This window comes from Schistocerca americana, chromosome 4 (genome assembly GCF_021461395.2).
Source record: "Schistocerca americana isolate TAMUIC-IGC-003095 chromosome 4, iqSchAmer2.1, whole genome shotgun sequence".
In the NCBI taxonomy this organism is placed as follows: domain Eukaryota; kingdom Metazoa; phylum Arthropoda; class Insecta; order Orthoptera; family Acrididae; genus Schistocerca; species Schistocerca americana.
Genome location: NC_060122.1, coordinates 540,536,254 through 540,561,632, shown reverse-complemented (window position 1 = coordinate 540,561,632; position 25,379 = coordinate 540,536,254). Strand labels below are relative to the sequence as shown.

Genomic DNA, 25,379 nt, shown 5'->3' with positions numbered 1-25,379 from the left:
ATTAAATGCCTATCTTATTTCTAAAACAGTTTGGAAATTTTTACCCACATTTATACTGTGATTATCTCTCCAAACTATGTTCTTGACTGCACATAAGCAGTGTTTAACCAACGCTAAACTATTATCCACAATAGTCACAGGAACTATGTGCCCTTTTGGGGGTGGGGAGTGGGCGACGCACTTCTGGGTTGGGGACACTTCTGGGTTAGGGGTGCTCAATGATGAGGTCTTTCCCTCTCCTTCCCTCTTTCCTGATGAAGCAACCGTGGATTGTGATATTTGTGTGTGTGTGTGTGTGTGTGTGTGTGTGTGTGTGTGATTGTTATTGTGTCTATCTACCAGCGTTTTCCCGTTCAGTAAGTCACAGCATGTTTTTTAAAACATGGATGAAATAGCCATCTTGATAACACATTAAAAACATCATACTAAAATTTTAGGGAACAAGCTGGACAATTGTTGTTGAGAGCCCCAAACCCACAAATATCCGCTCAGGCTGGGGCGTATGCGAAGGCAAGTGAGAAGGACCTCACCCCACTTGTGTGACTGAAAGGAGGTACACCATGGCCACGGTGAACTTTACTAGATGCAGCTTATTGTCTTTTAATACCAGCCACCCATCTTCCCATCGACATATGACTCTGTGCTTCAACAGCGAGGTGAAATCATGTAGGGGGATTGCCCACTGAAGTATCTGAGGATTAGGACTCCTTGGCTGATACATCTGCCCTTTCATTCCCCTTAATTCCCGCATGTCTTGGCACCCAATAGAAAGATACCTTTGTCCCCAGCCTTTGTAGGTGGAGGAGTGTGTTCTAGATATTCTGGACTACTTTATCTCTTTATCTGCTTGCTACAAGCATTGTAGAGAGTAAAAGGCACAAAGGGGGTCAGAACAGGCACAGAATTTAGCAGTCTAAACACGTCTCATCTGCTCCAGTGTGCGCAAGATCGTGTATAATTCTGTGCCAAAAGCAGTAAGGTCTTGAGGCAGCTGGACTTTGCCAAAATTATGGAAAGACACCAGAGTAACCAATGGAGTCTCCATTCAGACTCAAGCTTATATCCAGCTACAGAGTTGTGATGCTCAGATAAATTGTCATAAAATAATGCATGTAAAACATATGCAGGAGAGCAGCCTCACCTGTACTGCACTAAATCTAAAATTAATTTGGGCCTTTGAAGTAACCAGGGTGACAGGCAGTTAAAACCCTGGATTTGAGGCTGTACTCACTCCACACAAAGTGATGCTAGCACACACTGCACGCAGATCGCAAATGGCTTTGTCGCTCATGGCAATTTGAGATAAGGCATTCCAGGGATAGATGAGCAACAGTGTGGTATGCTGGTATATTTGGAGCGGAGAGGAATTTACATGCCTGACACACCACAATATATAAACTGTATTACAGTAACTGGAGATCCAGGTTAAAAATTTAAATACTGTTGCAACTGGGTTCCAATCTGGTTTAAGTGACAGAAATGGTTCAACAAGTCACGCCTGTTAGCTAACAGCTTGAATTAGTGATTAATTATAGCCCCCTAAATTTACTAAAATGCAGTAAAATAGCCCAATATATTTACAAATGGCACGGTTATACAGCGAATGTAATAGTGTTTGTTTAATAACAAGAATGAATCAGTTTTCACAATACTCAAGAGTCTGAAACAGGGGTGCACTAACAAATCTTAATTTTACATTTTTTTTTTTTTTTAATTCTGCTGACAACCAATAGCAATTTACCGCTTCTGCATAGTCCGGATTAGTCTGCAGTAGCTTTCTAATCTGTTCCTGCAGGCGAGATGGGGAAAGTGCTGCTGTCTCATTATTCTGCATAAGCGATGCCTGCTGTGCAATGAAGAGCTCAGCTTGTCTGCGTGACCAGTAAACACTGTTCATGGACCTGAGTTAAACAGAGTGATGAAGATTAAATTTTTGTGTGGCTAGACGTAAAAATATATATAATTTACCTTAAGGACTAAAAACTGAAAGCTATATCATACATAGTACACATGGTGCATTCCACTGACAATGACGTTCCCTCTCTTCCTTTTCTATTTGCTTCAAGTGCCTCTACTTTATAAATGAATATAAAACTAGTTTTACAGTATTACATAATTTCCAAACTAAGGAATCTCTCACCATTGAATGAAACAATAGACATAGAACAGATGGATCAGTAATGTCTTTTGGAATGTACAAGTGATTTAGATGAAGTTGTGGGAAATTGACCTTCCAAGGGGGTGTTCATGAGAATGATCATTTGAGAGCATGCAGGCAGGTCACATGTAGTTCGGAAATAATGGATTGTTGATGGGCTAACATGAGTATGCCAGATGAAAGGAATTTTTGTCAGAGTTCTGTCCTTTTAAATGGGAAAAGCATATGGTGGTTCAGATGGTCTTTGAAGCAAAATACATGGGCAGTATGGTTAGGAACTAGTTGGAAACATTAAACCCATACAAGGAATATTACCGCATCAAAAAATTGTCGACACTTGCAATCTTAATCATCCTGCTTGCATAATCACAGGTAACACCAAATTTTATTATGTTTTGTAATTTAATATGCTATGAACTTAATACATTTTGCATTTTAATATGCTATACGTTTAATATGCTATACGTTTAATATGCTATACGTTTAATATGCTATACGTTTAATATATTTTACTAGTATTTTCATAAGAACTGCTTCTGTTGTTTTGTTTTATCATATACTTGAGGATGCGGTGTAATCACTGTTGTTTGATTTTCAGTAACAATTTTTGTCAATTCTTCCAACAAAAAATGTTCTGATGTTAATTAGCTACACTGAGCAAACTGTAATACTGTTGAGACTGTGGTATTAAATCAATCAAGAGACAAAATTAACAAAACTTTAATGTAGATTATATTTCACATTGCAGCAGTAACAATATTAGTTGACCCCCCACCCTTTGACATGGTCACCAAAACTGTATTTAAAAATACTGAAAAAGAAACACAGCTTTATTCCTACCTTTGTGAAGAGAGTACTTATGACGAGTGTCCAAAGAATGCCCCAGGAAGTGTTGGCGAGACACTGTAGTGTATTAAGTTCTGTTTAAAACTTCTGTTTACAATGGAGTACATGAAGCAGTCATCAGATAAAATGACTAAGATAAGATAATAGCACTGACTACTAGTCCTAGAAAGCGATATGTTTTTATTACTTAAGCAACTCATTACTTAAATAAAGGTCCAGTAGTGGATACAATGTTCAGCAAATGCAGAAGTGCATCACACATGTTGTGAAAGTAGTGAAATGGAGGCCATAGGCGAGGGCTCAAGATTGCGCCTCCCTCATTGGATCCTGTCAATAGTTTTCCATAACTCAAGTTTGAAGATCTATTACAGATGCGAAAGTTTTCAACATTTAGGGAAGGTGAGACTGTAAAGAGCCCATGGAATCTATAAGTCAGTTAATCATTTAAAGAATGGTTATACTCAAATGAAGCCTTGAGAAACTCAATTTTCCTGTGTGTGGGGAAGGCTGTGAAAAGTGCAAATTGGAACACAGAATGACTGTTGAGACAAAAAATTCCAGATAAAAATCAGGAGGGCACCTCAAACTCCACAATGAACAATATGAAGCTGTCATGTGATGTCTGTGTCCTACACTTTCACATGGGGGGGGGGGGGGGGTGTGAAACCCATATCAGGATTCACAGTGTAATTTAGTTTTGAGACAACACATCACTCATTAGTTCACAAATCATATGAACCACTTGCATAAAATATTTGTAAAGCATATGAGTAGATAGTTGACCAACACCTGAAGATCTCTCTTCGTTCCAAAATTAGGCTAATTATGCCTCTAGCCCACCAAGTAGGGTACTCTTTGTTATGCCACATGTGATTAAAAAGTGCAAGAATATGACCTCTGTATTTTATTAAGGATAAACAATACAGCATCCAGACATGTACAGGATCATGACCTGGCCATGTATGGAATTGCACCAATGAAGGTGGAGTCCCCATTCATTGAATTAGTCACAGTATGGTTCGGGTAGCTGAGAATTGAATAAGTCCTCTCCAATGGCCTTTACAAAGTTGGAAGGCAGGAGTGTAACTTTCAGAGATTCACGTTAAGTGTTTTGCTACATGCACAGCAAGAGGGTTACAATCAGACTGATGGCGTCTTGATAGATATTCCAGCATTCTACAGGTAGCCATCAATACTGTGTAATTTGCCCAATATACAACAGGAAGAGATACTTGTCACCACAATAGTTACAAATATTTTGCAACACTCCTTCCTCTGCATTTTAAGTAGACAGCAGGCCTGGGTTCAAAGTTTGTTGAAGACGATATGAGGATCAATATATGGCTCATGGCTCTCAGATCTGACACTGGATCACATTGTGTACACCCCCCCCCCCCCCCCCCCCCAAATATTTCTTTAAGGCAACTGATCGACAATGTAAGGTGGTGGATTTGGTTACTGCTAGCAAGTAGCAACTTACTCGCCAGCAGTCACCATTTCATGTTGTCTAGCACTTGCCTCGAAGAAACATGGTGGGATTTACACAAAATGATGCAGTGGCAAAACTGAGAGCCATACACTGAACAGATATGACAGGAAACCCCGAAGAGTCAATAAGTGCAGTCCTTGTTTTTGTTTTAGGGTCCAAAAAACAACTAGGGTCATACAAACCCATGTCAGAACTATAGAACCCAAAGACAAAGAGAGGGATTAAAAACGACTACTCATTAATCCCTTCGATGGAAGAGAAGACAATCTAAAAATAGGGATGTGGAAATAAGGTAACACCACCTGCTGACAGACGGCAACACAGGGATCATCGGAGGGAACGTAAGAATTAGCGGACTGAGGTACGAGGACTATAACCTTGGTAACAGTGTGAGTGATCTCGTTTCCTGACAGACCGACGTGACCAGGAACCCACATAAACATCACTGTGGCTCCATCAAGAGTGAGCAAGTGACAGTTTTCCCGGACCCATTGAACTAAGGTTTGGTGTACAGTACACAGAGGCTTCGAAAGGCACAGAGTCGGATCACAAGATGCAATTGAAAAGCCTGTGTCGCCAGATGTACTACCTGGCCTGATACAGGGCGAAGAACTCTGCTGTAAAGACTACAGAGGCCGATAACGAAAAATGTCGGTGGCAATGACGAAGGCACAACTGAGACCATGGTCAGTCAGAAGCCATGAGTGAGCACTAAGGTACTACCGCAAAGTTCTGTGCGAAGGTGGTGAAACTTACAGTGATAGAGCGAGGCTAGAGTAGTTTCCTTGGAAGCGAATAAAGGTCAAGGTGAACATGGGCAGCCGCACAAAGCCAAGGTGGTGAAGGATTCTCACCCACCGGGAAAGTAGTTGGTAGCGTGAAGTTAAGCTGTTGGAGCAAGAGCCGAAAGTGAACTCCAGGAGATAACAGAGAAGAGGGACGCACACAATACTGGCGATCAATGGAGTTATCGAAGGAGGAGGCATAGGATAGGTGGCCACACATGGCAGACAAACAGCATGCATATCTGCTAAGTAGAAAGTCATGGCGATATGACAGTGGTAGTTCGGCAGCTTCTGCATACAGACTCTCAACCGGGCTAGTGTAAAAGGCGCCAGTGGCCAAATGGATGCCACAATGATGGATAGTATTGAGACAGTGTAAGGAGGATAGATGTTCAGATGCATAAACGAAACACCCAAAGTTTAGTTTCGAATGGACACGGGACCGGTACAAATGGAGGAGGGTGGTGTGATCTGCTCCCCAGGAAGTACCACTGGGGACAAGTAGGACATTGAGGGACCATGTACAGTGGGTGGCTAGGTAAGACTTGGGAGGACCAAGAAAGTTTCCTACCGAGTATGGGCCCCAGTAATTTCGTAGTTTCAACAAATGGAAGAGCAACAGGCCCAAGATGTAAAAACGCTGGAAAAAACCAATTGCACTGCCAAAAATTTGTACAAATGTTTTTGTCAGTGGAAAAACGAAAGCCATTGTCGATGCTCTATGAATAAAGACAATCGAGACATCGCTGAAGACGCCGCTAAATGAGACAAGTCTGTGGAGAACTGCAATAGGAGGCAAAATCATCAACGAAAAAAGAGCCAGAGATGCCCGGCTGGAGACAGGCCATTATAGGGTTAATGGCAATAGCAACGAGGACGACACTCAGGATGGAACCCTGATGCACACTCTTTTCCTGGAAAAAAGTGTCTGACAAGGCAGAACCAACACATATCTTGAAAACTCGATCCCTTAAAAATTCCTGAAGGAACAGGGCATGCCGCCATGGAAGCCCCACTTGTAGAGAGTATGGATGATACCAGTCCTCTAGCAGGTGTCATAGGTTTTCTCCAAATTGAAAAACACGGCCACAGTCTGGGATTTCCACATAAAACCATCCATGACATGGTTGGACAGTGACGAGATGGTCAAGGGCATGCTCGAAATGCACACTGCAGAGTGGTTAGAAATTAAGAGACTCAAGCCACCATACCAGCCAGGTATGAATCATACATTCCATCACCTTGCAAACACAGCTGGTGAGAGAAATGGGGCGGTAGCTAGAAGGAAGGTGTTTGTCCTTACCGGGCTTAGGTACGGGTATGACAGAGGCTTCACGCCAGTGACTGGGAAGCATACCTCTGCTCAGATGTGGTTGTACACATGAAGCACAAAGTGCTTGCCCACAAGAGAAAGGTGCTGCAACACCTGAATGTGAACATCGTCTGGCCCAGGGGCAGAGGATCAGTATGAAGTGAGAGCAGGATCTAGCTCCCCATAGTAAAGGCGGCATTGTAACACTCATGACTCTGAGAAGAGAAGGCTGCCCAAGCCTTCTCTGCTCGTTTCCAATGGAGAAAGGTAGGGTGATAGTGGGAGGAGCTTGAAATCTCCGCAAAATAGCACACCAAGGTGTTGGAGATAGCAATAGGGTCCTCTATGACATCTGCTACTGTCAGGCTGGAAATTGGGGAATGGATCTTGGTCCCAGAGAGCCAACAGAGGTTGGCCCACACGATGGAAGATAGAGTGGAACTATTAAAAGAACTATCTAATGAAATCCAGCTAGCTTTTTTGTTATCCCGAAGAATGTGAAGACACTGTGTATGCAACTGTTTATACTGAATGCAGTTTGTCATCATATGATGATAGTTAAAAATGCAGAGAGCACGTTTCCACGGACAAATTGCGTTGCGGCATGCCTTAGTCCACTAAGGGACCAGGACATGGCGTGGTAAAGAGGAAGTGTGAGGAATGGAACGTTTTGCAGCAGTAAGGATAATTTTTGTAAGATATTCTACCTGGTGATCAAACCGGGGAAATGGTACTTGAAGGTCGCCAGGGAGGAGTAAAGCCTCCAGCTGTCCTTAGTAAGCTGCCATTTGGGTGTGCACGTAAGTGGGGTAGGAGTCAGCAAACGGATATCGGTGTGCACATAGGTGGGGTAGGAGTCAGCAAGCGGATAGCACACGGGAAATGGTCACTCGAGTACGTGTCAGAGAGAGCGGACCATTCGAGATGATGGGAAAGCTGGTCAGTGCAGAAGCATAGGTCCAAAGAGGTACATTTGGATTTCTGCCTTGGTCAGACCACCGAGCAGCCTAGTATAAATAACACTTCTGGAAGAATACAGAGATCTGTGGGCCTTGACACGAACAGGGTAGGCGTTGAGAAGCGAAGCGGCAAGCGGTTGTTGTGCTTGAGAATCAGAAGTAGTCTCCAGAAGCAAAGTGCCATTTTGTAAACAACAGCAGGATTTCACAGGGTCAGCACTTGTATCAACACCTTTCTGAATAAGAAATGGATTTCCATTGCAAAGGACTGACTCTTCAGTACGTGAAACCATGATAAACTCAAGTAGCTGGGAAGGTCTTTGAAATGGGAGCTTCATTCCGTTTACATCTGTTAGACGTGGCCTGCAAAGATGATGCTTGGCTCATTGTGAGAAAATTCTTCACGACTGCCAGCATCTCCAATGGCGCGCTCCTTCCAACTGGGGGCCCTGTTCAGAGGGTGGCTCACCTGCCTTAGGTGAATGTTTGCACCTCAGGTCACACTTCCAGAACATCCGACAGAGGGACCAATTGGCAATTTGGGAAGATGAAGGAGCTCAGGCAATCACTCCTCCCTGGGCCTGGCCTGTACCAGGGGGTATGTGCGAACCCTAACTGTCGACTCGAGGCTGGGAATTGTGTGTTACCCGACTGGGTAACGTGTGGGCTGGCCTTTAGGAGTGCACAGGGAGGAAGAAGAAAAAGAGGAGCCACAAACGCTGAAGCTTAGGAAGGATAGGAGAAGGTGAATGAAGTAAGGAAACGAGGAATGAAAGACAGTGTTGGGACAGTTCTCATGTCAGCTACTGAAAAAATGGAACACATTCCCAAAAGCACCCCAGACATGTTTGCCAAGGGAGAGGGAAAAGGAATAGCAAGATAGCCATGCAGCATGGGAGGGAAAAAATGCTGCAAAGGCTGGGGCCCCATAGTAGCCAAGAGAAATATGTCCTTTAGGATACTGCTCCGTTAAGGAAGTGGCTGAGATCCTTGCTGCAGATTAGAAAGGATAATGTGAGGGAATAATCTGCTGTTTTTTTCTCCTGAGTCACACTTGTGAGACCATTTGGGCCTAGTGTTGGAGAGGTACAAGTTCTTCTTGTAAGTGATACATTGGTTGTTACTTGCGAAAAATGTGATGTAATGTGTACAGAATGTAAGTGTCAGAATTAACTGTAACTTGATACTCAAAAAGAATACAAAGCGCTTGTTTTTGATATGGAGCATTTTCGTGTATCAGCACAATCTACACTGATTGGTTTGCTCGTATAGCGGTGTTATGACAGGGCCAAAGATCATGCATTTGAAATATTGCATCGGAGGCAGTAGATACAGTCTGAAACCACAATGCTAGATCACTATTTTCATTTTTCTGAGAGTGAATATTTGAAGGTCAAAATGAATGCATAAGTGTCCAGCCTCTTATCTTTTAGGCCTTCTGGATCCTGTGGATATAGTGAACACTCTGTGTTTCATCCATTGGAATTTAAAGTCAAAATGAAAAACCATCCCATACATCAGTTAGAAGGTCTTATGAAGTGCACTTCTGACCAATATATCATGAAGTTTGTAGCACTCACAATTGGGCAGGTGGTGACCTGATTAATATAGCTTCATTTCTCTATATATCTATTAATGCAACTTCATTGTACTCGTCTTTCATTTGTTCTACAAAGAACAAGGTGTTTTTCTTTTTTAAATCACGTACTGTGCATCTGTTTTGGTAAAGACCAAATATTGTGTTGCTCTTGTTTTACCTTGATTCTCCAATGCTAAGGAAGGAAATGCCTTGGGACTGAATCTTTCTCCATTAAATTGAACTGATTCTGCTATGCATTCACAGTGAGCTGACATCTCAGACACCAATAGTGCATTTCCTGTGTGGTCAGTGGGCTACAACCATACAAGTACTTTAAGACACCCCACAATGTGTTTGCTACCATACTGAGTTTTGGGCACATGTCTATATCACACATGCCAGCAGCATACCTGGTGGGATGCATGCCATATTGAGCAACCTATCCCTCACAAATCATGCTACTGATCAAAAATTTCAAAGCTTGTGTGTCACCTGTGCTAACAGGAACCAAAGTTTATTAACCAAAAATGATGATTTGATATAGGGTATGGGATTGGAAGAACGACCAAATTTGAAGGCCTTGGTCGAATACAGTCTGCACAAAAAGAAACAACCACTTTTCATGGATCGGAAGGGAAGAATAGACAGGGGGAAGGGAATGGAGGGGATGAGAGGGAGGCAGTGCGGCATGGGGTAACAAGAAATGCCGCCTCTCTGAGCCCATGCTTGCCACACACATACTCATGACAGATTTGTGAGCTCACATGTGGGAACAGAAGACAAACATCAAAAAATTATAACAGCACAAAAGTCATGAACTTGACTCCAAAAATCCTGATGTAACAAACACAGGAATAATAATAAAATATATTCTATTGTATGTTTACCCAATATCCTTGAGGCTTATGTCCTCAAAATTTGCTCTAGGTCCTTTTGTACCGAGAGGGGTCACAGGAGTATCAAAAGTTGTCTGACAAGAGACAGAGCTGTCTATACTTTCTGCAGTCAGTCGGCCAGAAAATGCTCCTTGACAATACTCCTTGAACACCTGGTAGACTGATACAACCTGGGAGAATGAAAGTTTCTCAAAGTGCAATATGATGCGTCTCAAGTAAAGCCCTGGAACACAAAATATGTACATAAATAAATATGCCACACTGATGGACAGTGTTCAGTCTACTTCAGTTAAAACTTACAGGCTGAGGGGCTGTGGTCAATATATAACACTATTTCCTAATGTCTTATCTCTGACTGCAAGTGACATCTTTGGAGTTAGAAAAATCAATTGCGTCAAGGGCACCACAATTCTTCAGGTGTACTGATTGCTTAATTATCTCTGGATGCCACCATGGTTCTCAATTAAAAGTAATCAATTGTCATTCTGTTGGTGCAAAGTTGACATCCATATTTTATCTAGCTTAATATCATCTTTTCAATTAAAATAATTATGATTTTTGTAGATATCTGTGGCGTGTCTATACATGTGCCCATGATAAGGCATTCTTTGTTAAAATGTTCACCTCTCTGAATTTTTTCGGGTGGTTTCTGTCTTGGAAAATATGTTTTGCTACGGCTGATCTGTCAGGTGACAGCTCCTTTAGTTTGGCTAAATAGGTATCACCACTTCTTTTTATGGTTTCAACGTACATTCACTCACAATTACAAGGAATTTTACATCGCCTTGGTATTGCTCACAAATGCCGAACATCTTTTATCTTCTTGGTGGATGTAAAGATAGTTTCAACCCCATACTCGGCCAACACTTTCCCAATGTGATTGTAACTTTGTTAATAAATGGGAGGAAACCTTTCCCATTTGGCAACCACTGTCTCCTCATTAGTTGTGGCTTTCTCTCTTCTTGGGTAGTGTGTGCTTCATCACCTCATTACTGGTGGAATGATTTTTCTTGAAAGCTGACTAAGTGATTGAGCTCATCTTGTAAATAGATTAGCTCACAAATTTTACTGGCCCTATCCATGAAGGTTTTAGTTACACATCTTGTTGATTTTAGGTGATGGTTGGAGTTGTCCTGTGTGCATATGATTAGTGACTGTAGCTTTTCTGTACAATGTATGGCCCAAAGTGCCATTCTTTAATTACAGACACTTCCAGAAAAATTAAGTTGTCCAGTGTTCTCTTTTCCAAAGTAAATTGCATTTTTGGTTTGATACTACTGATACGTATCAAGAAGACATAATCACGTGCACACATACAGAGAGGCCATATAAGTATACAAACACTGTAATAATTATAAAAGAAAGGAAAAATGAGTTCCATTAGACAAAATAGAAATGTCAAATTTAAGCCAAAAAAATAACAACCAATTACTTTTAATCGAGAACAATGGTGCCATCTAAATACAATTAAGGAATCAACATCATGTTACAAATGGTGGGGTTCTGTATGCAGCTCTATAAAGAGCACCTGATCAAGTTGTCGTTTTACCTCTGAAGATGCTTCCTGCAGTCAGTGAAGAAAGGTTAGGGAACAGTTTCATATACTGATCGTGGTGTTTTAGTCAGGAAGATATAACTAAGTAGACCGTCTAATTTGAGTAACTATGACAAAAATTAATATGTGCCCATTCCCATCCTCTGCACCATATTTGATCATCAGATAAAATATTTTTCATAGCACATCAAATCTCTGACGGGAACACCATAGCATCTGTTCGTTAATTACAAAGCAACCTAATTCAAAGCAGATTGCCATAAAGTGTGAAATATTATTAATTTTTATTTTCATACTAAGAAACTGCTACATTATTTTGAGACAATAGGACCAATTTGACAAAGATTCCTCACATCTACACCAACATAACTGTAGCTAGTCTGTGATAGAATTTAAAGAGACACTAGTATGATTTTACAGACTTCATACTATATTCGCAGAATTAATGTACAAATAACCACATTTTGTCTTGGTGGCATGCCTCTTAATATTGTAATTTAATCATTATTTTTAATATTCTAACCACATCTGCACTTCAGCAATGGTTAGAGATCAGTAAATGAATTGAAAGCTGCCAACCAGTTGCAACAAAAGGTGGTTTTATTCAACATTTGACTATGGTTGCAATGGATGTAAACTAGACTTCTTCAAAAATACATGTAATTAAAATTTCGCATTGGGAAAATACCAAATAATGAAGTGATCTGACATTTGTTCAGTGAAAATATGCTGTCAGTGCATGTCAATGTATATGATGATGATTTAGTTTTAATTACATGTATTTCTGAAGACTAGTTTACATCCATTGCAGCCATGGTCAAATGCTGAATGAAACCAACTTTTGTTGCAAATAGTAGACTGCTTTGGAGTCATTTACTAATTTAATCATTGTGATTATTTCATGGCACTGAAATTTTGAGACAGAATGTTCTCACAGTCTTCACTGTGAGCTTCACAAATATTAAAATCTGTCATGTACAACAAGATACCCTGTTTGCTGTATTCTGTAGTCACAAAACGCAGACAATAAACATGGCTCATTGATGTAGATAAAATCTTATAGAAATTGTCATCATTTAAATTCTGAAGGAATTTCTTGTAAAAACATCAGAAATGCCATGGGCAACAAATAAATGACACCCTGTATAGGTAATGTTTTCCGCATCAAATTAGTATAACTACTTATAATACTGAAATATTATGAAGGAAGTGTTATTTTCATTAGGAAAAAGTAAGATGTGTTCCCTAATCACGAATCAGAATGTGCACCAACTGGTCGCACAGTCATTAGGGCTTCTCAAAAACTACAGCTCTTTTTCCAACGAAAGCCAAAAATAGGGTACATGAAGTGTAATCAAAAAGTAACTGGACTTATTGTTTTTCTTAAAGAATCTTTATTTATCCATTAACATCAACTTTTCCCCCTGCAAAGTAAACCCCTCAGATATAATACACCTGTGCCATCACTTTTTCCAATCTTAGAAGCACTTCTGGAACTCACTTTTCACTATGCTGTTCAGCTCCTTAAGTGATTCTCTTTTTAACTAACAAAATGTCAGTTTGGTTTCCAGAAAGGTTTTTCAACAGAAAATGCCATATATGCTTTCACCAGTCAAATTTTGAATGATCTGAATAACCGAACACCTCCCATTGGGATTTTTTGTGATCTCTCAAAGGCTTTCGATTGTGTAAATCATGAAATTCTGCTAGACAAGCTCAAGTATTGTGGCATGAGTGGGACAGTGCACAAATGGTTTAATTCGTACCTAACTGGAAGAGTGCAGAAAGTTGAAATAAGTAGTTCTCGTAACATGCAAAGATCAGCACATTCCTCAAACTGGGGAACTATCAAGAATGGGGTTCCACAAGGGTCAGTCTTGGGTCCTTTGTTGTTCTTATTATATATTAATGACTTGCCATTCTATATTCATGAAGAGGCAAAGTTAGTTCTCTTTGCTGATGATACAAGTATAGTAATCACACCTGAGAAACAAGAATTAACTGATGAAATTGTCAATACTGTCTTTCAGAAAATTACTAAGTGGTTCCTTGTAAACGGACTCTCACTGAATTTTGATAAGACACAGTACATACAGTTCCGTACAGTGAATGGTATGACACCATTAATAAATATAGACCTTAATCAGAAGCATATAGCTAAGGTAGAATATTCCAAATTTTTAGGTATGTCCATTGATGAGAGATTAAATTGGAAGAAACACATTGATGATCTGCTGAAACATTTGAGTTCAGCTACTTATGCAATAAGGGTCATTGCAAATTTTGGTGATAAACATCTTAGTAAATTAGCTTACTACGCCTATTTTCACTCATTGCTTTCATATGGCATCATATTTTGGGGTAATTCATCACTGAGGAATAAAGTATTTATTGCACAGAAGCATGTAATCAGAATAATAGCTGGAGTCCACCCAAGATCATCCTGCAGACATTTATTTAAGGATCTAGGGATATTCACAGTAGCTTCTCAGTATATATACTCTCTTATGAAATTTGTTATTAACAACCAAACCCAATTCAAAAGTAATAGCAGTGTGCATAACTACAATACTAGGAGAAAGGACGATCTTCACCATTCAAGATTAAATCTAACTTTGGCACAGAAAGGGGTGAATTATACTGGCACTAAAGTCTTTGGTCACTTACCAAATAGTATCAAAAGTCTGACAGATAACCAACAAGTATTTAAGAAGAAATTAAAAGAATTTCTGAATGACAACTCCTTCTACTCCATAGAGGAATTTTTAGATATAAATTAAGAAAAAAAATATTAAAAAAATAAAAAAAACACAAAAAAAAATAAAGTTGTTATATTAACTTAAGTATGTTGTTAAATTAACCTAATTATGTCACGTATTGGAAAATTCGACTCGTTCCACATCATTACGAAATATCGTATTCATGATCCATGGAACTAGTATTAATCTAATCTAATCTCATCTCATAAATGGTGGCAAAACAACATCTTCAAAGATTCTCTTCAGCCTCAGGAATAGAAAGAAGTCACAGGGAGTCACTTCCAGCGAATACAGTGGTCAGGCAATATAACAGTTTTTTGCCAAAAAATCACGAAATGCACTGACTTATGAGCGGGAGCACTATTGTGATTCAATTCCTACATGTGGTTTTGCCACAATTCTAGTTGCCTTCCGAGTAGTATCGCTTACTGATTATTTGAGCATAATGTAGGAACTCCTAACGCAGTATTCCTTTTTAATCGAAGAAAACAGTGAGAAGAACCTTCACATGTCATTGCACTTGTAAGAGTTTTTTTTTGTCTCGGCTCTTCAGGCAGTTTCCAGAGGGACAAACAGACCTTGGTTTTGACGTCATATGTGTATACCCAGATTTCATACCTCTATAACCTTCTAAAGAAGTCCTGGATTGTTGTTGACTTCATTCAGTAATTCCTGAGCAATGCCTATGCTACGAATTTTTGGTTGAAATTCAACAATTTTGGAACCAACTTTGCTGCTACACATTTCATACAAAAATAAAAAAAGCTTGGCATGAACCAAAGAACGTGCCAACAGCAGCAGCAACCTCTCTGATGGCAATTTGGCAATTTTCCAGAACCAAGTTTTTTTTACCTCTTCCACACCGTCTTCAGTGCGTCCAGGATAGTCATCATCATCGTCAACATCTTCTCAATCCTCTTTGAAATGGTTATACCACTTGTAAGCTCTTGTCTTACTCATAGTAGATTCACCAAAAGCCACAGTCAACATTTCAAATGCAGTGCAGCACTTCATTCCATTTTTCAAGCAAAATCTGATGTAAATTCTTTGATCCATCTTTTTCAAAAGTAAAAATTCGTCGAGCACTCTAAAATATGCATAGTGTTTTTGACTGTCAACAATAAATCTGAAAATCAGATATGCATGCAAAATTAAAAAATTCCCATTACTTTTTTATCACACCCTGTATTCGTTTCTGTGATAATTATAGTGAAACCTTAACTAGCTCACACTAACTGGAGTGAGTCCCAGTCCGAATATATGAAATTCCAAATTAGAGAAATGTTTTCTGAAATAGTTATCTGCAACCATAAAAAGGAATATAACTTACAGTGCACGTAGTAATTAAATAACAATTATTTTAATAAAATTCTGTTTTTAATATGCCACATTTTTAAATCTGACTAAAAAGTAATAATTTCTCTTAGTACAATGGAGAAACAACCAAAGTTGCAAATGTCGATTTTATTCACTTGTTGAATTGCTTTGGGTTGGGACCCATTTTTGAATCATCCACACAGTCAAAATGGCATTTCCCAAAATATGAAAACCACATCAGGATGAAAAGATATCTGTATGCTCTGTAACTGTTCATTTGCACTTTGTTATATGTGTACATTTGTTATCTTGACATGGTTCTTATATTTTGGGAATTACCATTTTGACTGTCTGGATGATCTGAAAATGTGCCCCAACTTGAAACTAGTCTCCAGTAAATAAAAGTGATGCTTGTAACATTGGCTGTCTTTCTGTGGTACTGATTAACAAAAGTTGCTGCCCTGTAATTACTCCAGCTTGCTGGAAGTTCATAATGTCTCTCAGTCCCATACAGATTCCTACCATCATACACATAGTCCTGAAACTTTGTTACTGTGAATTTCTAATAGCTATGGAAATACTAGTGAGATTTAAAACAAAAAATGTGGGGTACATGCAATATATAATAGGAAGGAGGTTAACAATTCATGCACCATCATGTATGCATTAAATGCATCCCATGTTTTTCATTTTAAATCTTTAAGGTGCTTTCATACCTATTAAAAAATCATAATTAACACATTTTCAAGACTATCTGTATCGGGTTAACAGTCTGTGTGGGGCTAGGAGAAACTTATTTTGCATTTTTAAGTCTGATGTAAAATTATGCTATATGAAAAACTGATTTCTATTTAAATAGTTACTTTCAGCTTTTTTGTCTTGTGTGTGTGTGTGTGTGTGTGTGTGTGTGTGTGTGTTTGAAATTTTTCAATAATTTCCAAACATTTTGATGAGATTACAACAGCGATATGTGGTAAATTTCATGTTTATTTCAGTTTTTCACCCGAGTTAACCAATACATCGCCTCCTCCTATGTATATCTCACAAAAAGATAGTGAAGATAAAAGTTGGTTAAAGATCTGAGCTCACAGAGACTTACCCCCAACCATTCGTGACTAGAGCAGGAAAACGGGGAAATGACAATGGTACACAAAGTACCCTCCACCACACACCAGACAAGAAAGTAAGCTAATATTTCATTGTAATCCAGCTCTGCGCTATGTTGAAAGTTTCAAGTCTCTAGCTTATACGGAAGTTAGTTTAAAATGAATATTTATACTTGACATACAGACAGAGAAAAACGCAATCTAATAAAAATGAGATAAGAACACTACATGGGCTGTTATATTATGTGAAATAGTGTACAGCAAAAAGTGACTAATGTAATGATATCACAGTAATGAACAACAGAATTAAATAAATTAAAGATGGAATAAATATTCAAAGGTTACATTAAACGAGCTTCATACATACTGTACTGTTGAAATATTACTGTATTTATTTTTAAAAAATTGAATTCTGCACTATATTGGAAATTTATGTGCTATATTTACTGTAGAATGGTATACAAATCAGCAATTGTTTCCTGCTGTTATCTGTATCTACAATGATGTGGTCCACAGCAACTAAAGAGGCATAACTGCCTGATGCTGATGCCGTATAAATATTTTCATTGTCAATATCCATTGATAATGGATAAGAGAAGGTACTTATTGTGGTTGTGACTTTTTTGTAGTCTGTTCTTTTATCACTTGCTATTACGTCTCTTTTAGTGTAAGATAATATTGAGCAAGCAGTAAAGGAAACAGAAGAAAAATTCGGAGTAGGTATTAAAGTCCATGGAGCAGAAATGAAAACGTTGAAGTTTGCCGATGACATTGTAATTCTGTCGGAGACAGCAAAGGACTTGGAAGAGCTGTTGAACAGAATGGACAGTGTCTTGAAAGAAGGGTATAAGATGAACATCATCAAAAGCAAAACGAGGATAATGGAATGTAGTCGAATTAAGTTGGGTGATGCTGAGGGAATTAGATTAGGAAATGAGACACTTAAAGTAGTAAAGGAGTTTTGCTATTTGGGGAGCAAAATAACTGATGATGGTCGAAGTAGAGACGATATAAAATGTAGACTGGCAATGGCAAGGAAAGCGTTTCTGAAGAAGAGAAATTTGTTAACATCGAGTATAGATTTAAATGACAGGAAGTATTTGCATGGAGTGTAGCCATGTATGGAAGTGAAACATGGACGATAAATAGTTTGGACAAGAAGAGAATAGAAGCTTTCGAAATGTGGTGCTACAGAAGAATGCTGAAGATTAGATGGGTAGATCACATAACTAATGAGGAGGTATTGAATAGAATTGGGGAGAAGAGGAGTTTGTGGCACAACTTGGCAAGAAGAAGGGACCCGTTGGTAGGACACGTTCTGAGGCATCAAGGGATCACAAATTTAGCATTGGAGGGCAGTGTGGAGGGTGAAAATCGTAGAGGGAGACCAAGAGATGAATACACTAAGCAGATTCAGAAGGATGTAGGTTGCAGTAAGTACTGGGAGATGAAGAAGCTTGCACAGGATAGAGTAGCATGGAGAGTTGCATCAAACCAGTCTCAGGACTGAAGACGACAACAACAACAACAACAACAACAACAATATTTTTGGTAATATGGATTCATGTCTACAAAGTTGATGCATCCAAAGACAAATTTTGCTCTTCTGAAACAGTTGAATTCTTTACAGTTGCAACATCTGCACTTAAACTGCCACGCTTGCTTCTGTGTTCGAGATATTGTGCTGATCATAGAATCTGAATAGCCATCCAGTACTAACATTGAAGCCTGTTTTTGCCATGGGGTAACATCCACAGTGGTCCCTTACGATGCAGCTCCTCATTTTGTTTTCCTTTTAGTTCGTCTTGTTTTAACACAAAGTACGAAATTTTATAGTAATTTTTCTTGGCGTCATAAAAAATCGACTTGCTGATGAGGCACTCTTGTCATAACACTATGGGTGGAAGCAGCGGCTTAGATTTTAACATGTGCTCTCATTTTATTTTATAAAGTGAAGGGATCTGTATTTACTCCTAACATTCACTTCAGTTACTGTATTGTCCAGTATGTCTCTTTAACATACTTATAAGTGATTATTAATATGGGATTTCTTCATCATACAGGCTTCAGCAAGTAAACTGAGCAGGCTTTTTTTTTTTTTTTTTTTTTTTTTTTTTTTTTTGTTGCTGTGTGCTTGTAATCGAGAATGAGACATAAATTACTCATTATCACATACAGGTGAAGTGAATGGGAAGGGAGGGGATGTACAGTATTTTAAAATTTTACAAGGAATGAACTGAGTGCAAGAGATGTCCGATACAATATGGCAGCATTTCATTTTGCAATCAGTCTGAATTATCATGAATTCCAAATTAGTGAGGATTTACTTTATTTACATGATGTTACACAAAGTATTAAGTATAAAATAGTTGTACGACAAGGGCAAATTCACTTGAGAAAACTACAATTATAGAATGTCTGGCCAGTACATATCTTCAGGAGGTGAAACTTCAATACTGCCTACACATACGCATGTAAGTACAAAAAACTACCTTAGTTTTCAGAACTGTTAGTTGTTTCCTCTGAGAGGAACTTACTTGTTGCAAGACCTAAAATAACAAGGAGACTAGCAGAAAAGGAGACAAGAAAAAAAAATGAATGCTCTCTCTCTCTCTCTCTCTCTCTCTCTCTCTCTCTCTCTCTCTCTGTGGGGAGGGATTGGGGGGGGGGGGGGGGCGGGGGGGTAGCAGGGTATGGATGGAGAACAGTAACAATAGAGAAGTTAGTTGGTGCCCTTCACCAACCTATCCCTTCCATACTCGCAGCCCACAGCCTTCTGTTCCACAAGTGCACCCACACACGTCTTTTTACTTCTCTCCATTTCTGCCCCCACCCCAACCTCCATTTAACCGCCTGACTGCACCCACACACGTCTTTTTACTTCTCTCCATTTCTGCCCCCACCCCAACCTCCATTTAACCGCCTGACTGCACCTAGCTGCCCCACCCTCTTTCCACTTCGTTCCTGTAAGCACTTTACTGTCTCCCACTTGTACCCTGCTCTCCTTTTCCCTCCCTGCCACACCCTCCTCCTTACCCCACAAACCAGACTGCTTCTCCCATCATGCACAGTTGCTCACAGTCTGGCCTCGGCAGCCAGAGCCAGTGGTCACGTGTGTGTGAGTTGCATTTCCATGAATGTGTGTGCGTGCGTATGTTATGAGAAGAAGGCCTTCTGGCCGAAAGCTTACGTGTTTAGTAGCCTTTTTGTTGCGCCCCTCTGAGACTCAACATTTCCGCTATGTGGTGAGTAGCAATTTATCCTTTTCATAATATTGTCAAAGGAAATAACAGTTATACACTTACCCCAACTAGTTTAGTTATGGTCACTGCTACATACATAAAACTCTGTGCAGTGAACAAATGTTATCTGGTACACACATGCATCATTCCACAAGTTGCTTTACTTTTGGTGTACACTTTGTTAGTGAGGGGGCTGTAGTAAGTGGTAGAGGTAGATGAATGGGGCAGGTTTTACAATGGAACAAATGCAGACAGAGTGGCCCTGGAAAGGAATAATTAACTGTGAATATCATGTGATTTGAACATGGAAGTTAGCAGTGTGGCACGAAGCGAGAGTGAGTGGTGTGGGAAGGATTTTTGGGGAGGAGTAACTTTATTTCAGTGCTTGACTTGAGAAATTCATAGCCTTGGGGAAGTAACATATTGATGCATTGTGGTGTTCAATGTCTGAATAGAGCTGCATGGTATGGGTGGTGCTTCTGAGGCAGTTTTTGTTTTTAAGTGGAAGCTGTATTTGTCAGAAGCTGAGGAAGATACTGCTCGGGAGATTTGTTTGTGGGCAGTATCTGTGGGCTAGTTGCTGGAGAGATAAGATTGAAAGAGGTTTTTGCTACAGGTTTTCAAGGATTCAGTGATGGAGCAGATACAACTGTCACGGATGCTCAGTCCATGTAGAAAGGAGCATTTGATGAGTTAGAAGTAGCGACTGTCAAAATGGATGTAAGGAGCAGATTTTCGACTACCTGGCTTAATGTGGCAGAAGATAAAGTCGGATAACAAAAACACTGGATAGGCTGGAAGTCTCTACACTTTCTCTTCCTACCCCAGCTATACCAATCAAAATCCCCTTATGTACCAATATTATCAATATTTTCTGACTTCTTCTGTAATACATGCTAGTTATAAGTGTTTGTTATGCAAATAATGTACCCTTCAAAAATGATTACAGGAAACATGAAACAATCTCGATTGTAAATCCAGAATGTATGATTAACACACATGTGAAAAGCCAGGCCTACCAAAAAGAATTAAAGGCCTGAGGTTTTAAAAAAATCTTTGATAGAGGACTCTTTCCTTTGTTTAGCCCTCTTCCGTGCTGTAATATCCCTCCACCGATTGTGGCCTTTTGGTTCCGAGTCGAGTTGAAGAAGTGAACGAGAAACTTCAAAATTTCTGCGACGAGCTAGGCTGTGACTTCCTGGACTTGTACGATAGAGCTGAGAACAGCAGGGTCCCGCTGAATGGGTCTGGTGTGCACTACATATCAGAGGCTGCTACTCAGGTAATTTTTATTTTTTTTGACAACTTTCCATCCAATCCAGATAATGATAGCCGTAGGAAACCCAAAAGTATCAGTGTAGGGTCGAAAGAAATGCCTCTCACAGATGAGAGTACTAAAATCCTAATGGCAAACTACCGTAGCACTTGCAACGAAGTGCCAGAGTTTGAAGCGCTCATGAAAAGCAGTGAAGCTCACATAATACTAGGTACAGCTGAAATTGATAGCAGGGAGATTTTTGGGGAAACTTTAAGTGTATATCAAAAGGATGTGTAAATGGGAAATGGAATTGGTGTATTTGTCACAGTAGACAAGAAACTCAAATCCAACGAGGTAGAAATTGAAGCTGCATGTAAGACTGTTTGGACAAGACTCAGCATCAGGAGTGAGCATAAAATTGTAATTGGATCCTTCTATAACACAACAGACTCATCTCCTGATGTAACCAAAACCTTGAGAGAAAACCTTAGTTCACAGTTCCCCAATAATACTATAATCATTGGTGGAGACTTTAATTGTCCAACAATTAATTGGGAAAATTACTGCTTTGTTAGTGGTGGCTGTGATAAGACATCTCGTGGAACTTTACTAAATGCACTCCCTGAAAACTACCTAGAACAGGTAGTTACGAACCTCACTCAAGATGGGTATATACTGGATTTAACTGCAACAAACAGACCTGACCTCTTTGAGGATGTCCACATCAAAACTCGTATCAATGAACATGACACATCCGCGGCGACAATTATTAACAAAGTTAGTGCTCAGGTGCTAGCGAATGAGATAGGAACTGACATTGGGGGTAGAAAAAGCTAAAGCTGAAATGATTAACTCCATTTTCAAACATTCTTTTACAAAGAAAATCCAGGAAAATTGCCCCAATTTAATCCTCCTACTACCGAAACGATGAATGAAATTAGTATTAGTGCCAGTTATGTTGAGAACAAGCTGAAATCGTTGAAATTGGACAAAGCTCCAGGGCCCAATGGAATCCCTGTCAGATTCTACACTGAATTTGCAGCTGAGTTAGCGCTTCTTCTAACTATAATCTATCGTAGATCACTCTAACAAAAAACCATGTCCAACTCTTGAAAAAGGCGCAGGTCACATCTGTCTACAAAAAGGGAAGTAGAAGTGATATACAAAACCACTGTCCAGTATCCTTGACACAGATTTGTTGTAGAATCTTAGAAGATATTTTGAGCTGAAACATAATGCGGTATCTTGAAAAGAATGATCTCTGCCAACCAGCATGGATTTTGAAAACATCAATCATGTGAAACACAACTCACACTTTTCTCTCATGACATACTGAAAGTTTTGGATCAAGGCAGTCAGGTAGATGCAGTATTGCTTGATTTCTGAAAAGCATTTGTCTCAGTACCACACCTACACTTATTGCCAAAAGTACAATTACACAAGTTCTGTTCAAAAAATTCCAGAACTTTGTCCACCAAATTTTTCTATGCTTACCTCTTGCTTATTGTGAATGGTCACCTTCAAAATACTCTCCTTCACAATTGATATAATGCTCCCAACGCTGTTTCCACTTCCGCAAGCAGTCTTGGTATGGCTCTTGCTGGAATGCGTGAAGCACCATCTGCAAACATTCTTTTATCTCATCTATCATAGCAAATCTTAGTCCTTTCAACACGGTTTTCAACTATGAAAATAAAAAATAAAAAAAAAGTCTGCAGGGTCAGGTCTGGAGAGTATGGAGAATGAGGCAGAACAGTGATTTCGTTTTTTGTGCAACAGTCACACACTAACACGAATGAATGTGCGGATGCATTATCGTGATGCAAGAGCCATGAATTGTCTCACCACATTTCAGTCTATTTTCTTCTCACATTTTCTCACAGGCATTGAGACAGTACCATCAATTAACAGTTTGTCCCTGTTGCAATGAATTCATGATGAACTAAGCTGCCCTTTTTTGCACCCTTTCGATGTCCTCCGTCAGTCCCACCTGATAAGGATCCCGCACTGTGCAGCAATATTCTAACAGAGGACGAACGAGTGTAGTGTAAGCTGTCTCTTTAGTGGACTTGTTGCATCTTCTAAGTGTCCTGCCACTCACTGGTCTTGGCTCTTGAGCTGTGGGATGAACTTGGCGGAAACACGATGCATTCTAAGATGCTGTATCAGGAATTCATGACTTGATCCAACTGAAATGCTACATTCTTCTGTAATCTATTGGACAGACAGTCTTTGAATGGCACGCACAATTTTGTTAATGTTCCCGACATGAGCGTCATCAGTAAATGTCAAAGGGCATCCTGAACAAGGGTCATCTTCAACTTCTGTATGGCTATTTGTAAACTGTGTTAACCATTCTTCACATAGAGTATGGCTTCAGCACTCGTCAACATAGGCTTCCTGCATCATTTGGTGTGTCTCTGTGAAAGTTTTTTTTAGTTTTATGCTAAATTTAATGCAAACATGTTGCTCCTGTAACTCTGCTGTCTCGAAATTCGCAAACTGTGCAACACAACATTCTATTCAATAAAGCACTGAACAATAATAGACAGACATTAAAAACAGGCATGTGCCTCCACCACATCAATGGTGCAAAATTACGAATGTTTCAGAATTTTTTGAACAGATCTCGTATAGGGTATCAAGTGAAATTTGTGACTGGATAGAGGGCTTTTTGGTAAGGGGGACGCAGTATGTTATCTTGGGAGGAGAGTCATCATCAGATGTAAAAGTAACTTTGGGTGTGCCCCAAGGAAATGATTTGAGACCCTCACTGTTCATTTTTTATATTAATGACCTTACAGACAATATTAATAGGAAAATCAAACTTTTTGCTGATGTAGTTATCTATAATGAGGTACTATCTATATCTGTATTGAAGTACTATCTGAAAGAAGCTATATAAATATTCAGTCAAATCTTGATAAGATTTCGAAGTGGGGCAGAGACTAGCAACTTGCTTTAAATGTACAGAAATGTAAAATTTTGCACTTCACAAAATGAAAAAAAAAAAAAATAAATAAAATAGTATCCTTTGACTATAATATCAATGAGTCACTGTTGGAATGGACCAACTCTACAAATATCCGAGGGTAACACTTTGTAGGGATTTGAAATGAAATGATCGTGTAGGTTCAGTTGTGGGTAAAGCAAGTGGTAGACTTCAGTTTATTGGTAGAATACGGGGGATGTGCAGTCAATCTACAAAGGAGATTGCTTACAAATCAATCATGCGACAGGTTCTAGAATATTGCTGAAGTGTGTGGGGCCAGTACTAGATAGGACTAACAGGAGATATTGAAAGTATACAGAGAAGGGTAGCATGAATGGTCACAGGTTTGTTTAATCCATGGGAGAGTGTCACAGAGATACTGAACGAAATGAACTGGATGACCCTTGAAGAGAGACTTAAACTATCTCGGGAAAGTCTGTTAACAAAGTTTGAAGAACTGGCTTTGAATGATTATTCCAGCAATATACTAAACACCCTATGTATCGCCCACATAGGGATAGTGTGGGTAAGATTAGAGTAATTACTGCATGCACACAAGATTCAAACAATCATTCTTTCTACACTCCATATGTGAATGGAACAGGAAGAAACCCTAATAACTGATACAAAAGGGTGTATCCTCTGCCATGACAACCTCTGGTTTGCAGAGTACAGATGCAGATGTCAATGTAGGTGCAATCAGATGATACCATCTGACATAGCTTTCTCCTACTCGCCATGTACTGCATCAGTCTGTCAATCTTCTTGACACCTTCCAAATATGGGATGAGATTTCTCCTATAATCTAAGTTTGCCCCCTCCTCTTGTATTACTTCCCCCAGTATCACCATTTCCACAATATTATTGTCAGTTAGTTGATCCACTTAATCATTTACCATCCATTCTGTGACGTCCTCTACATCAACATCCTTACAGCCTGGTACATTTTTGAGCAACAAAATGATATCACCGTTTTCATCTTTACTCCACTTTCACACATGGATTCAAAGTTAAAATGACCACCTCCGTGGTGAAAGAATTTTACAAGACCTTATAAATGATACGTTTAGAATCTCTTCCCACGCTTTGGTCAACCGTCTTATGACTTCTAGCAAGTCAATCCTCT

The 25,379-nt window shown here is 39.4% G+C and overlaps 1 protein-coding gene across 1 annotated transcript in view; it reads right to left on the bottom strand.

The window, feature by feature from the left end:
• The window catches only part of LOC124612469 (anaphase-promoting complex subunit 5), a 145,203-nt gene that overhangs the window by 45,414 nt on the left and 74,410 nt on the right, over positions 1–25,379 (bottom strand). Inside the window, exons 4-5 of the mRNA XM_047140698.1 lie at positions 10,016–10,247; positions 1,742–1,901 (exon numbers count right to left, since the gene is read on the bottom strand). Coding sequence (XP_046996654.1) covers positions 1,742–1,901; positions 10,016–10,247 — 392 coding nt within the window. The remainder of the gene's footprint in view (positions 1–1,741; positions 1,902–10,015; positions 10,248–25,379) is intronic.